Below are 16,012 nucleotides of genomic sequence, written 5' to 3'. Positions count from 1 at the left end.
GCTGTGATATTACGTAATCCTCATACCAAGGTGATGGGAGCAGTTGCTCAAAAACCAATGTAATGCACTCCCAACCTCAAGCTGCCGCACAAACAATTCTGTAGTAAACTGCTTGTGTAACTGGTTGCAAGGTGTTTTTATTCCATAACATTCATGTCGTTGCTTCATCTCGAATCTGGGCGCAATGCAGGTAACCTGGCACTTGAGACTTGTCCCTTGCATGTTACTCAACCAAGGAATGCAGCCTATAGGCCCAGCCCACTGTGTAAGCATTCATACCGGCCAGTCTTTACCCAAGTTTCACCTCAGTAAAAAAAAAACACAGAACTGTAACTTTACACTTAACCAAGGGACACTGCTCATGAATGGCGCTCAATCATTCCCTGTCTCTCTCATCTTGTCTATTTTTTTTCTATCCCAGGCTGAGGAAAACAACACTTTCAGGGCACAGTAAATCTCGCTTGACCCCTCCCAGTTGGGGGAGATCCCGTAATACACACTAATCCTGCTCAGTATTAGAGGGGGCTCTAGGGAGATGGTATTAAATGTGCAAGTGTGAGTGCACTTCTGTGCGAGTGCATGAGCGTATTGAGGTAACAGTGAAGGAGAAGCTGAGAGGTGAAACTGCTGACCTGGGTTGACTCACACTGGGAGTGTTTCTGTTGGCCGGGAACACGGAGGAGCACAACAGGAGCTCCGGCGCTCACCGGGCCAACAAGGTCTGCAGGTCCCCTCCATGCACAAATTACGAAAATTCATAGGGGGAGAAAAAACTATAACCCAACTAATAGGTGAGACTGACTGTTTCCAGCTATACATTGTAGATTGAAAGTACTACTGGACACAAGTACAATTTTTTTTCCAAACACATTTCTATCCAGTGCTGGTACAAGAATATTAGTTGGTTAGTCGAGATAAAACACTGATGGTGCTAATTTTCATTTTCCGCTCTGGAGCCACTAAACCACTGCAGGGGAAGAAGGCGCAGCACTAAGCACCAGTCAAACCTCAACAAAAAAAAAATGGAAATATGGGGTTTCTCTTAATTTCATGTATTCATAAGTGGAAGGCTTGCTTTACAAAGGGCTTGTTATGTATGACCTGCTGACTTATGGTAAACTCTGCCATAATGCTGTATCCTTATCACTTTAAAGCTGAAGTTGGTGCACAGATGGGGTCTATCAGAGTTTTTTTTAACTGTAGTAACTATTATTTTCATCATCATTATTGGACTAATGCAGGTTTAAGTGCCACAGCACCAGTGGAGGCACTTAACCCTCCTAAAAGCCATTCATCGTAAAATACTGCCTAAGTGTAATGACTGAGAGCATCCAAGTCTGTGTCAGTCAAAAAGTAAATTTGTGTGTGTGTGTGTGTGCGTGTGCGTGTGTGTGCACATAAAGGTGAGTGATTGCATATCCTTTGATAGCAGCAGCAGCAGCAGGACCTTCAGCTCAGGGTCCTTGAAATGCCCCTGAAAAATCCCACTAGTGCACACACCATTAGATGTGCTCCTGCTCTAATGCCCTCTGACACCTCCCTGGTCTTGGAAAGCAAATCCTGATGATGCACTGTCAGAGTGAGCAGTATGAGGTAACCTCATACTCTGCCTCTTGACCCCGGGGGGGAGAACAGAAGACAGCTGAGCTCATATTAAGCTGTCACGTTGCTAACATGTGAAAACAAAAATGGCCGTGCTTCCTGCGTCTTTGTTTTCATCAGTGTCAACAGTAAGGCTGAACCAAGCCTGGTTCCTTCCAGAAATAGCATTATTGTGTTGTATCTGTATTAGAAACTGACCTGTATCCTGCAGTATTTTTGGCAACTTTGCCTTTGGGTTTTTTGATAGCAGCCACTGTAAACATATACAGAAAACACAACAAAACAAAGGTCCCCAAATGGGCTTTAACAGTAATGCTTCACTCCCAGCTCTAATTCAAAGCTGTCTGTCATCCATTGCTATGCAGCTATTGTCAGTCTTCCTCATCAGTATGTGGCTTTAAAATATAACCACAACATCTACTGTATACAGGGAAGTAAAGGTGTAAATCTCCATCATATACTACTCTGCTCTTGTGTTACTGCATTTGTGAGAATGAGTCAAAATTTCCTACATACCATGTTCCGTGTTGGCATAGAGACAGAAGAAGATAAAGACAACACAAACTATGTCAAACAGTAAATTCCAGTGTGGAAATATGTATGTCAGGAATTTAAGGTTTAATGTCAATTCGACTCATATCTGGCATAAGAAGGTAAACAATGGCAGGAATGACAGACAGTAGATAAGAGCTAAACCAATAATAGGTAAAATATTTGTCATATTTCACATATGCTTGCATTCGTCGTCATTCTGCAGGGTCAGTTAAAGTCCAAAGGTGTTGAAGGTAAGATAAATAAAATCAGTCTATTCTCTTTCAAACACTTAACACAAAACGAAGCCTGTCACATCTCAAATAGTCTTATCTTTGAAAATAATCATGCTCCCTCCAACAAAACGCCATAACTTGCCATATATCTAACATGCTCAACATGCCCATGATTGAGTTTGTGTCTCCTTCAAGCTCAGTTTTTTATTAACTGAAGTACTTGAGTGACAGGGTTTGTCAGGATCTTAATACATACCTGCAGCTGTTGGTTGGTTTCCAAAAAGACCAAAACCTCTTGTAAGTGATATGCTCTATCATCAAGAGTTTAAAAAAAAAAAGAAAGTCTCTTTATATGCTTTAGGCCTCAGGGTGAGTTTGCCCTGTGACTGTCAGACAGTGGAAAACATCTGTCTGTCTGCTTTGCTTTACTATAGTGTTGTTTATTTGAGGGTGATGGCTCAACATGGCCCTGGTCTTTGATATCAGTCATTCTGAAGGATGTATCTGTCTTAAACTACATTGCATGTCAAGTCAGTGCCATTAAACAAAACACTAAAGCCTAAGTTAAGTAAAGTGACTCAGTGGCCAACAATAAAATACTGGGTGCGACCTACGTGTGTACACTGGTGAAAATAAGTTTTAATGCTCCTCAAACCTTCGATGGATATTTGCTGAGTCTCGTATTTCAGTAAGATTTTAAGATACTAGTCTTAAAATGATCTGCTTTACCTCATCATGTCTTGTCAAAACCCTTCCTACAACTTGAAACTGTAACCCCATAAATCAATAAACCTGCGCTCCAAAACACAGCCAAGAACTGGAAAGTCTAGTTGTTGATTTCTTGGCTTTTGGGTGGTAGAATAAACCTTCTGTTTCTCTTTTCTTTCTTTCTTTCTGTCTATTACTTTCCATAGTTATTTTATAAAACTCAAATATATGACACTTAATTCAGACTTGGGAAAGGGTCCACTTAATATAGAGCCCACTGACATGATGTGATCCAGGACCTCCCTAAAACACCATCTGCTACAAATACTCATACTACAAATGCATGAAACAGGATGCCCGGTTAATCAGGACACTGAGGTAAAGGGCTGCTGCAAAGTTAAGAGAGACGGCCCACACAAAGGAGATGGTGGCAAAAGAAGTCTGTCAGCCAACCCAGGCAATATCCACAAAAGCATCTGATGAGTTAAACACAAAGAAAACAAAACATTTACTAACACTGTAGCATTAGTAGATCATGTAGGAAGATCTTTCATTGGCACCTCCTCTCCACTGAGTTAGAATTGCAGTCCTATCACACTGTCAGACTCGCAATGAACAGTTTAAACAAAACATTATCAAAACTGATACTGCATTTTTTTACAATGTCCAAACCTTGTGACCACATTACCCACAATGCAGCTCGACTCGTCAGAGATACGGGTGTGTTATGTTCGTAGCAGCTAATGTAGGCTGCCTCACTTCTTTCTAACTCCACACCCCAGATTGTTTTCATTTTCAAACTTACAGTCTTCAGACCCAACATACACTGACTCAGGTGACATTACATGAGCCTCTGAAGCCAGAAAAAGCTTTCAACAACCTTTTTCACATGTATTATTTGCACATATTTTTTCACATGAACTGCCACCTGGACACTGAACTTCTTGTCAATGACAAAATCCTGTTATGAAATATAACTACACACAATTAAAGAAAGAGATGAAAAAAACATATGGAAATCCACAGAATATATTAAAAACTGCAAATATCATTCCTCCTTTGCTGCTTGTCGGCTTTCCTGAATGAAGATGAAGTATTTCTGTGAGGTAATGTTGGCTGCCGCTCTTCCCCTCCTCTCCTCTATCTCTCTCTGCAGTAGCACCGCAGCCTTAGTCTTGGCATCACTCAACAGAAGGCAGATACGCAATCTTACTGTGCAAACAATTAAAGGCCACTCCTCTGCACTCAAAGCTACTCACTCGTGTTGCTGCGTTGAGGATTAACCCAATATGCTTACACATTAACCTCAGAGACACACCGATGAATGGCATTCCTGAGAACTGAGTTTGCTAAACCGAGGGCAATAAAACACAGTGCAGAGCTACTTGTTGCAAAGACTGTTGTCTTGCTGGTTACCTTTGAACTTGGCTTCTAAGCCGCCATTTTCAACTTGACATTGACGCTAAGAACACTGGAAGAATCAGCGTTTGTCATGTGATAAACCATTTAGATAATGAACCAGTTTTATACAGTCGTGGCAGAATATATGCAGATGATGAAACACCAGAGGACATGCATGCATTTCAGTGAGCACTGCCCTGTTCCTCGTAAGCTGGTGGTCAGGTGACGTGACAGTGAGCGATACAACCCCTTCCAAAATACAGCAACGCTCTTGACAATATGCAACCTGTATTTGGCTTCCTGACTGGCAGCATTGTGCATACAGCTGAAGGGTGTTATGTAACCTTTAGGAATTTAGTTGATGTTGAAGATAAATGAAAAAAACAATGTGCAGTTGTGAACTTGTCAAAGACTCTTGACTGGTCTGCTTTCATGTGACAGGTCCCCGAAGCAGAAAAAGAATATGAGTGGAATGTCTTGAGTGATATGAAAACAACTCGTTTCCTTCACAACCTTGAGCTGGGCCTCCGCAATGTCTACCGTGAGACAATCTTTCCACTGTGCAGGAAAAAAAAATGGCCATAATCACAAAAACAAGAATCTGCAACTGCAACCACTGATACGCCACGGGCTGCTAGCAGATAGAGAGCTCGTCTGTACGCTACATAATCCCCACACAGCTGGACTGACAGTGCAATAAACCTCTGAATGGGGGCAGACACAACTCCGGGCCAACCACAGAGACAGCTGTGGCTAAGCAGTGTTGTGTAACTAACATTAAAAGCCACACAGAAGCAGAAAGAAATCTATTTATACACACAAACTGTGAATGCAGAGTAAAAATCAGTCCACATGTCCACATAAATTCACTTTATTGAAACTCAGAATGTTAGTGTTTTCGCTTACCTCTAGCACTGGTCCTGCCCCCAAGATTATCTGCTCCACTCCACTGGCAAAACCCTTCTGGCTGAGAGCGGTCAGATGATGAATGAGAAAGTTTGTGCTTTGCGTCTTCCCAGAGCCGCTCTCCCCAGATATAACAATGCACTGATTCCTCTGTCTCTGCAGCATGGTGTGGTAAGCCACATCCGCCACGGCGTAAATATGTGGCTCCAACTCTCCCAGCGTATGATTATCATACATCTTCACATACTTGGGGTTGTAGATGGGCAGGAATTTGAATGGGTTAATGACGATGAGGATGCTTCCAACGTAAGTGTAGATCTTTTCCTGGCGGAAACGTGAGCGCAGGTTGTCCAGCAGCGAGCGCTCGTTGAGCTCCGGCAGGCCGCACAGATCTGCCTGGTCACCCTGAGATTCAGGCTGTGGCAACAGTCCACGTTCCACCATGCGCCTGCGCTCTTCTGTGATCTGCAGCCACATCTGGAGGCTGCCGCCATAGTGAATCGACCCATCCAGGTTTTTCTGTCTAAGGAGGAAGCGGTAATCCTCGCCTCCAGACAGTGGGCGGTGCTCCAGTGCCACACGGGGCCAGAGCATCATCCTCTGCACAGGACAGTCGCTGGGGTTCAGAATCCATTCTTCCCCACCGAACTCCTTCACCTCAGCTAGAACATAACACTTGGTACGGTCGAGCTGCAGGCGTTCAATGACATGTTCGATGGCCTCAGCAGCTGTGGTGGACTTGCGGGCACTGATAGGGCAGTAGATGGTACCCTCGGCCAGTGCGCCTGGGTAGATGCGTAAAGTGAACTCCGAGTTCTCAAAGCGCGGCCGCCGGCCCAGGGTGCCCACGCCACCAACGCCATCACGAGCACTCATGGCGGAGCAGGAGTTCCCATTAGCAGCAGCCCGGCACTGGCACGTCCTTTACTGCGCTAGAGGGGCCACCAGTTCAAGACATTACAACTGCAAAAGAGAAGGAAGACAAGAAGAAGAATCAATACTCCGCAGACTTACTCCACACTGTGCACAACAAAAAACACATGACTCTAACCTGACCCCCAAAAAAGGCATCAAACACATTTTTAAAAATCCAAGCAGTAGCAGAAATGACTTTCTATATAAAATGCCAGAAAATAGTGAAGAATACCCTTTTTAATTTCCTGAAGTCCAAGTAAATGTCTCCAGAAAGCTTGCTATGTCCAAACAACAGCCCAAAAATAAAAAAATTTACTTATTTACTATCATACGAGTCAAAAAAAAAAAACCCAAACAAAATAAAAACAGCAAATCCTCAAAATCAACTAGTTCGAACTTGTGATTTTTTGGTATTTTTTCCTTGAAAAATAAGTATTAAATTGTCAGTATAGTTGTTTAGTCAGTCAGTATAATTCATTTTGTGTTGTCGACTGGTCGTTTCAGCTCTGAAACTGCACTGAATGAATGAAACTTCTACCATCCATTAAACCGATCTAAGACCAAGCATTTCAACACAGCCCTCTGCAAAATGTCAGATTACGAAATTTGTCAGATTATGACACAAAGACCTCATATGCTATTATGTAATCTACTAAAGGGCCAAATTATTTTTGCTGGAAGCCGACATGCGTACTCATAAAGGATAAAGGATAAGTCATTGGGATCTACAGGATTACCATTAACACACATACACACTCCCAAGCACACACATAAGCTCTCGCAACGCCAAGACCAGCAGCTGCCATCCTCTTCACTGAATACACAATCACGCCATTCACAAGTTCCCTCTTTAATACACAGCATCTGGACATCATGGGGTGAGTGGAGGCCACAGATACAGAAATAGAGAGGAAGAGAGAGAGACGGATTTATTGACTGAGCTGCTGACAAAAACTCTCTGCTGCTCTATGACTTCTTCACTCGAAGATAACACTCGATAAACTACATCTAAATGAAGAGCTGAACCAAAAGTTATTTTTAAATGGTGCACTTAACAGATATGTTAATGATGTTTACATCATTAGGCAACAGGGCAAAATTTTCCTATTGGCCATCACCTCTTTAAGCAATGATAACCAATATATTCAGCACAGCAGGGGATGGAGATGGGAGTGAGGGTGCCAGTCGAGCTAAATGTACTCTATGTGCATTGCATCTGCAGAACTACAAATTAAAAAGCTTTTAAACCCAACCATACAGCCATGTGATGTCTCTTTAAAAGCCACAGTGAACCCCTGTGAGCTGTTTGACCGTATGATTTGAAGAACACAGTGTCAGCTCCGGCTATGAGTGAACAAGGTCTATCAGCCAAAAAGAGTCTGTCAACCACAGATAAAGCCTACATTGCAATAGCTGACGCACTCTTCCTTTCGACTAGCCCAGATAGCATTGCAGTTTCGTGTATCATCAGTTTGAAATGTTCGGTGCATTCCAGGAGTCATTATGCGACGTGCTGTAATTTGTTGTACCCACTTTCGTAGAGCCCGTCTCATCGACGTCTGCTTCAGATACTGATTTTCAAAGCAAACGGGAATGGGCTTCAACTTGTTGCCATCAGCTGCGGCTTTTTCATGCAGGTATAGAAAGGAATGGTGTACAGTGGCACTTACATCGCCCCTATTAATCAAAGCGTAATGTAGAGAGCTAAATTCTTTGTATTTTCCCAATGTGGCTGTTGAGACTGACAGACACTAAGCATGTAAGGAAGCCTTAGTTGATTTTAAGCTTATGCACATTGTTCAAGGAAAAACATCACATTCTGATTATTGATGTTTATTTCCTTGATTAATCATTTTGTCAAAAAAGTGTAAGAGAACCTGTTATTTCCCACAGTCCCAGGCTGTGTTTTCGTATGTATGGTTTCATTTGACCAATGGTTTATCTTCAGTTTACTATCATGGAAGACAAAGAAAAGGATCAAATGTTCACATTTCACACTTTGTCCTTTACTTTTGAGTAGAAGACTAACGTGCAATGCAACGTACCTCAATGCCTTAACCAGTGTTAGCTACGGGTGAGATGGTACTGACTGAAATTTATCAAAAACTGATTGAACAGCCTTTGTTTTTTGTATCTTTTTTGAGGAAACTGAATTCAGTGCTTTCTAAGACTTTGCAAAAGCTGCATAGACCCAAATATTATTCACAGCTGTAATAACCCTTCGTCTTTAAAGGCATGAATTTCTTCAATATCAGAACACATGAAGAAGAGAATGGATCATACTCCTCACCTACTTTCACGCTGCACAAACAGTATGACCACAGCAGAAAAAAAAAAGTGAAAACAGGAAATGGAACAGGGGCACATATAGTTGGTGCACAGAGTGAAGTACAAAGGAGTCCAGCAGGAAAATGGTACAATGCTGCACCCCTGCCTGGTCATTTCCTGTCGCCCCGTATCCAGCCTCTCATGCCATGTGTCGCCTCAGCAACTTTGATATAACCATGTGCCATACAAACACATGCACACAGGACCTCTCCCCTTTCCAAATACAGACACACACCCATGTGAGACAGAAAAACACACACACACATCACCTTTTCTAACCTCAGACAAAGCATTCAGTCTAACTGCATAACGCTGAATACCTACACAAATCCAGTGGAAGGTATTAACTGACTGTGGTGAATGTATTCCCTGTTTGTGTGATTGTACCATGTGTCTGAGTATGAGTTTTGAGCACTGAGTTAGGGCCTGGCGCCTTGAACAGATGGTCAGCTCGCTGCTTAAAGGATAGGGAGGGGGGGGATTTAGGGTTGAGGCAGTGCCGGACAGCACAGGGCCATGCTGGCTGCCTGTCTGTTTACCATCACATGAGGACAATCAACTAATGGACATCTCCTGCAGAAAAACACTAGCAAATGTTGCTTTTGAGGGATGCGCCATGATTTATCTTCACTGCCATCTCGCTTTTGTTAGATTTACAACTGTACTAACCACAGCCTTGAATGGATCAAAGTGACATGGTGGAAAAAAGGTGCACTTGCTCATTCTGTATGTTACTATTCAGCTATTTACCACAACAAATTTTAAAAAAATAAACAATAATTATACACAAATTACAGTTTTGTTTTGTTTTGAAAGATAAATGAGATGAGACTAAACATTCAGGGGACTGAAAGCCTAACCAATTTTGGTATGAACAACAAGTGCTACGACCTCCAAATGCAGATTATCTGCATGGGTTGCTATGATCCTCTGACAACACACAAACAGACCAGTCATGTTTGTAGCTGTTTTGTGTCTTTTTATGGTCATTTTCTTATATCTTTGTGGTAATTTTGTGTCTGAGCTCTATGACTTTCAAACTATAAATATTAAAGGTCACTTCTTACAGAGGCTCTGATGCCGGGGCTCCGAGAGGTCTGGGGGGCCCCTGGGGCCTGTGCTCAACGGGCCCATTCAGTAATGCATCCATGGAGTAGAAGGTAACTTAGTTTAATCATTCTTGAGGTAGGATAATCAATGATTGACAGGGGAAGCACGCGAACAAATGAGAGGCGGACAATTATGATAATTGTCTTCCTGACAATTGTCTGCCTGCATTGCAAGGTTCGTTATTGTTGAACCTCCAACATGTAACCAAGGTAGGTAAATACCCTTCACCATGTTATTCCTGTTGTCTTAAAAACCCCTTGTGTGTCCGTATCAGGGGTCTGGATCACAGTTGTTGGTGGTATACAGTGAGTATAAGTGCAGTCATCCCAAGTGTATGATAATCGGCCACTGAAACCAACCCCCACAAATGGAGCTGTTGTCCAAGGTATGCATAAAACATGTCACACCAATTGTTATATTCTTGATAGTCCAAAACTTAACAGTGACTAATGAAGTCACAATGAATCATTAGCATTCCTGGCTGGGACAGACTTAATGAATGCTATTCCTACTGTTAAAGAATAAACTATCATTTTAGATAACATATAATATCAATTCTTCAGGCTTATGTGTTCTACACCAGCACAACATGAAAATCAACTGCGAGGCCAACTGTGTTACTATTCAGCTAAACAAAGTATTGTGTATCCACACACACACAAAGCACAGACGCACTTTCACACCCTGCACTGTCTCACGGTATCACTCACATTGTGTAGTGACTTTTCAAAGTATCACCAAACATAAAGACACTCTGCCGACTGTCTTTATGCAAATGCATGAAAGCAAAGAGGCAGAAATCAAAAGACTGAGCAAAGAGGAAGAGAAAATGTCTGAGGCATGAAGACATTTCACCTGTGTGCTTCGCCGGTGTGTCTGCATGGTAACTTAAAAAGAAAAAAAAAAAGGGTTTGATGTAGATAAGCCAGAGGTTTGTGCCCCGGAGGAAGTGACAAAGCAGATGGAGCACAGCTGGAGGAAACCCGCAGTGGCCTCTTCTCGTCTCTGAAATGCCTGAACCAGAAACAGGTCTGGTTACATCACCTGAATGGTCAGCGATTAATCAGGTAATCTGACCTAAGATCTGCTTGATGAGACTTTTACCAACACACAGCAGATCAGGAAAAACCCATTCGTCTAATACACAAGTTAGATTTCACACGCAAATTCTTGATATGTAAAACAGACAAGGTATGCATTCCTGCTTTTTTTTAAAAGTTAAACTTAGGCCAGATGCTATCTGTGTTCACCAAAGTTAAAGTTAAGAGTGATGCTGGAGCTTATCTGCACTTGGATCAGTGCCTGAACACAACCTGTAGCATGAATGAAACACAGAATACAAAAAAAACAAGGAATACACACAAAAGGATTTTAAAAAAGATTCACTTTCACTTTAAAATGCAGCAGATCTAACAAAGCAAAATGCATTTAGCGGGCCGACAGATCTTCAAACTGTCTACATCTTCTGATTGACTGTTGTCTAAAAACCTCTGGGTGGAGCCCTGTTTTTAACCAACGGCAACTTCATATTTATTGTTTTTGTAGGTAAAATGTGATTTACCAGAGATTTATGCACCTGTGCCCGCAAGAAGCAAATCATACTATTTGCATTCCTTCTGTGATCTGAGCATTCGCTGGGAGATGCCTGTATGGAGTTTCTCTCTGACAGGTTACCAAGGAGAGTTTCAACCATATGAGTCAGACTCTCCAATGGCTGCCATGGTGGCGGACAAGTGAAGGATCAAGTTTGGTAAGCTTTCTGCGATGTGAAGTCATCTTTCTGAAAGGCTGTGTGTGCCACTGTCATCGGGGCTGTAAGCTCATGCATTCAGGGCTCATAATGTTGTGGTGGCTCTTTATGATACCTTTAGCCACTGGGAATTTGTACGTGTTACACTGAGGTGTGCGAGTTGGCACTGGACTGTGAACTCTCACATCTAGTCTGCACATTTTTGTGGGTTCATTTGTGAATCTGACAGCTCCATGGTGCCAAATTTAGCTGCTGTGTTTATTAGCTACATGTTATGGGACCACACTGCCAGTTTCTCACTGAGTTTGCAATCAAGTGTTGCTAAAAGCTACATCTCACATTGCTGGCCTGACTGGGGCTGAGGAACAGGCTGACAATCAACACTCCTAATTCGGAATTTATATTCTTTTTTTTATTAACCATCATCTTCTGTTGGCACTGTCGGCATACAGTCTAAAATTCAAGTGAGATTCACCTTTTTAAAGTTGACTATTTAAGTCTAAATCTGTGCAAACAAGAAAATATTTTATACTGGTTTTTATTACTGGAAAACAAAAACAGTCAGACTATCTGCTAGAAACAAACAATTATGTCTTGTTATCTTATAAGCTAGGAATATTATGTGGATGCTTCATTTATTATCCCTTAAATTAAGAAAAAACGGTGCTAGAGGAGGTGTGTTGGGTGTGTTACAAACTGGAAAGAGAGGCATGTGCTTCAGGTTCAGATCTTGGCTAAGTTACATAAAGACGTCATCTTCTTTTACTACGTTTATTATCGTTTTAAGTTAGTTGGCCCTATAAATTTTATGACTTTACAATTATTATGCAATCTTACCAGGAGGTAATGATTTTAATTCCTGTGGTTTTTCTGTCAGCACAACAGCTCAAAAACTAGAAAAGATAGTTACTGAATTTGATGAACAATTTGAGCTTGAGCCGAATTTGCTGGTGATGTTTTAATTGCCACCATTAGAAACTACAGCAATAATACTAATAATAATAAAAATAATAATAATACTGTAAGTGCTATAAAAACTATGATGGAGAAAGACGATTTAAGATCCTACAGGTAAGTTTAAGGTCATAAAATCAGTTTCATATATATTTTACATGATGGGAATGTTTTACAGGTGTAACAGGTTTGAAGTCTGCAGCTGTTTCTATTGCTGACTGCCTCTGTTGTTCTGTGAATACCTTTTTTATTGGGATAGCACTTAATGATACTCTGTTACAAAAGGGCGTGCTTGGTTTATTGGTGTCTTTCTATATCACGTGTGACTGAAGGTGCTAATGATGACAGTGCATTACAGCACAGATAAGCGACTGATAAGGCGCAGAGAGCCAGACTGTGTAATGCAGCGTGCATACCACACAGAAACTCATTTCCCAACTTTTAATAGGGCTACACTACCTTCAAAAACAGGCCCAACCCCCTCACAGTTACAGGCACAGGAAATTGCACTTCAGACATAAAACACTTACAGTGCAACCAGTCATAAAACCAACTGTAAATAAAAGGGATGGGCTCGAGCTAGTGAAAGAGAAAAACACTGAGCTTTCTGAACAACGTGCTTTATCCCGAAAGTGTTACAAAGAAAATAAACCAGCACCTGCAGTACAGTTTTATCCTTTATCAACAGAAGCAGCTAAATAAATACATGTATGTAAGAACTGTGTGTTCTACTGTATTGAGGCATGATGTAAGTGATCACTAAGAGAAGGGCACAGTGTGTCTATCCCACTCCTAAATGTTGGCTGAAATGGCCATTTTTTTGTACCAAACGAAAAAGGAAATAGCAACTTAGCTAATTCCCTCATTATTGTGTGTGTTAACTGCAGTTTCATATTCAGTTTTACCTCAGACTGCAAGAAGCAGCAACCCCGGCTGTAGTATGAGAGGAACGGAGGGGTCAGCTTACTGATGTGGCAGTGGACGTGCCATACGAGCGCCGACATGTTCAACAAACACACACACACACATACACGTAATTACAGGTCACCATTCCTTGGACCCACATGGATCAATGTGTAAGACAAGTCCGCCTCTGCAGTGTCCAACAGAAGTAGTTCACCGTCAGCCTGCAGGCAGGTCTTTAGCTCACCATGTGAGGCCTTGACCTTGTCAGGCAAAGAGCCACAATTCCCCACCTCATTCGGGACTCTGAGCAGAGGCCACTGGAGCAACCCTGTCTCCTAGAAATGACACGTATATACAAGTAAACTGCAACTGTTTTCTGCCAAAATATTATTATGTAGTACAATATCCTCTTGCAGTGACCACAGCATCATTAAACTTGTTTATGGTAATGTTTTTGCCCTCGCGGCACAGCACAGGAAAGACTGTGGTCTGGTTTAATCACTGGCTAAACATAATCCAGGCAGCTACAACAAAAAGTATTTGTTGTTGCAATTTAGTTGTACATAAAGGTAATTTCTAGGAGACAGGGTTGACTGAAGTAGCATAATATTAGAGGAAACAGAAATCTGCAGAGGCAGCAAGTTGCTGTTTATTTCACTGGATGATTGGCAGGAAATCACTCATCAACAATTCTGATCACGTAAATATTTTATCAAGGAAATAGGGCCAAATATTTGCAGGTTACAGTTCCTCAAATGTGAAGATGTGCTGCTGCTTCGAGGCCTACTCGCTTAGCGAGCCGTTGTGGCTAACACTAGCATGCTCCAGCTGTGGTTTACCAACAAGCCCTGCGAGTTGTCTCTACATCACCGACCCTCAAGAAACCAAAGGCAGAAAGAAAAAGCTCCTGGATTATTGTGAAGTTATACTGTGTAGCTCTCAATACAGTTGTATTTGGCAATGTGCTGCGTTACACTATTTCCTTTGGAGAGCTGTACAAACCCTTTCAGCGCCATACCAAAAGTGAATGGTTGACAGAGGTTAACTTATATCCTAGACTGTGTGGTAAATTGCCTGTAACATGAGGATATGACACAGCAGCCTACTGTAACTTCTCCCTGTATTTAACTCGCTGGTGAATGACCATGTTTGACGCTAATTTGGGTAAATGGAAAACACGGAGCACCGGATGCCAACATATTAGTCATCGTCTTTAGCATTTCGGTTTTGGGGTTTTGTTGAAATTGCAGTTAATACACGCTAGTGCTTCCTCAGGGCTCTAATATGTAGACTGTGCTCAGACTGCTTTTTTTTGTGTGTGTGTGTGAGGGGGTGACGGCACCAGTAGATTTGCAAACAGAGCAAATATTTTCTCAGAGCAGTTTCTTAGAGTCTGAAACTGCTTTAACAACAAAACTAGACATGTGTCGAACTAATCCTAAGGAGTCGCATCAGGGCAAACCTTGGGATCAGTACCAGTGGAAAAAAATATGATTCTTTCTTTACTATACTTTGTTTTGTCCCCCTAAGCCTGCTAGTGTTGCAGACCACAGCGGGTCTCTACAGTGGAGAGCTGTAGACTTGAGACAGAGCAGAGGTGAAAAAAGCTGAGATGCTTCCTTTTGTACAAACACAATGCAATAATAAAAGCAGCAATATAACAAGGCCCCACTGAGGCACCCATAAAAAAATAATATAATAAAAATAGTTTCTTACATATTAACAACACATGCCAACAACAATCAGAGCAGTATTACCTGAAAATAAATACACCAATAAATCCTTAATATCAAGTTCAGCTAGATTTACTACTCTGATGACATTCGACAGGAATGAGTGCAGGTGAACTCAAGGGAGTGGAGATGAGCAGTTTCCCTCCTGAATTAACTTGTCAATTAAGGCCCAGAAGGAAGATTCCGTTTTTTTTCCCTCTTGCACTAACAGTAATATGGTTTCAGGGCCTACAGTAAAACACATCCTTACATACATTTTACTTCCTCTAAAGCATGTTGTGCACTCACTCACACGGCTCTCAAGTCTCCCTGTCTGTCTCTGCAACTACTAATGACTAGGAAGTGGCGGCTGGGGTGTGGAACATGAGCTCTGACCGAAATATTCTGAGAGCCAGAAAGAGTGAGAAAAGACAGTGAACTGAGAGGGAACCGAGACAGAGACTCACAGAAAGACAGACCGAGTTAAACGGAGAGAGAAGAGGATGTTGGTTTCCTGAAATCTGAGCTGTGGAAAAGTGAGAGTGAGAGTGAGAGCGAGAGCGGAAGAGAGGGCCAACCTGGCTTCAGCATGGTGGGACATCACTGTACTCATTACTGATACAGTTCAACAACTTGTCTAACAGTGGGTCAATGTGGGTCCTCAAGGCTGAGCGTTTACAAGCAGTAATGTCCAGGGACAGCACAGCAGATGCTTTCTCAATACAGGTTCATCATAATTGCCTCATATCGGAATAAATTTCACTGACCAGCTTTTTCAGTTTTTTAATCTTTAATACATGTTTCATTACCTTTATTTAAGTAATGATAAAACCACATTGTAGAGAGGAAGGTTATCATTCCCCGGTTCAGGTTTGGCTACTTCCACCCTCTCAAAATGTGAGGATTTGATGCTTTTCTATTTTTCATATCATTTTCTAAATTAAAGGCTACCT

General features: G+C 41.9%; 1 protein-coding gene across 6 annotated transcripts in view; it reads right to left on the bottom strand.

Moving 5' to 3' along the window:
* myo9aa (myosin IXAa) overlaps positions 1-16,012 on the bottom strand; it is a 95,296-nt gene that overhangs the window by 68,078 nt on the left and 11,206 nt on the right. For all 6 annotated transcript variants that reach the window (XM_041032876.1, XM_041032877.1, XM_041032896.1 and 3 more), the window contains exon 2: positions 5,385-6,347. In XM_041032876.1, coding sequence (XP_040888810.1) covers positions 5,385-6,260 — 876 coding nt within the window. In that variant the 5' untranslated portion in view covers positions 6,261-6,347. The remainder of the gene's footprint in view (positions 1-5,384; positions 6,348-16,012) is intronic.

Source organism: Toxotes jaculatrix, chromosome 1 (genome assembly GCF_017976425.1).
Source record: "Toxotes jaculatrix isolate fToxJac2 chromosome 1, fToxJac2.pri, whole genome shotgun sequence".
Lineage (NCBI taxonomy): Eukaryota > Metazoa > Chordata > Actinopteri > Toxotidae > Toxotes > Toxotes jaculatrix.
Note: the sequence above shows the minus strand (reverse complement) of the source record. Positions and strands in the feature narration are given on the sequence as shown.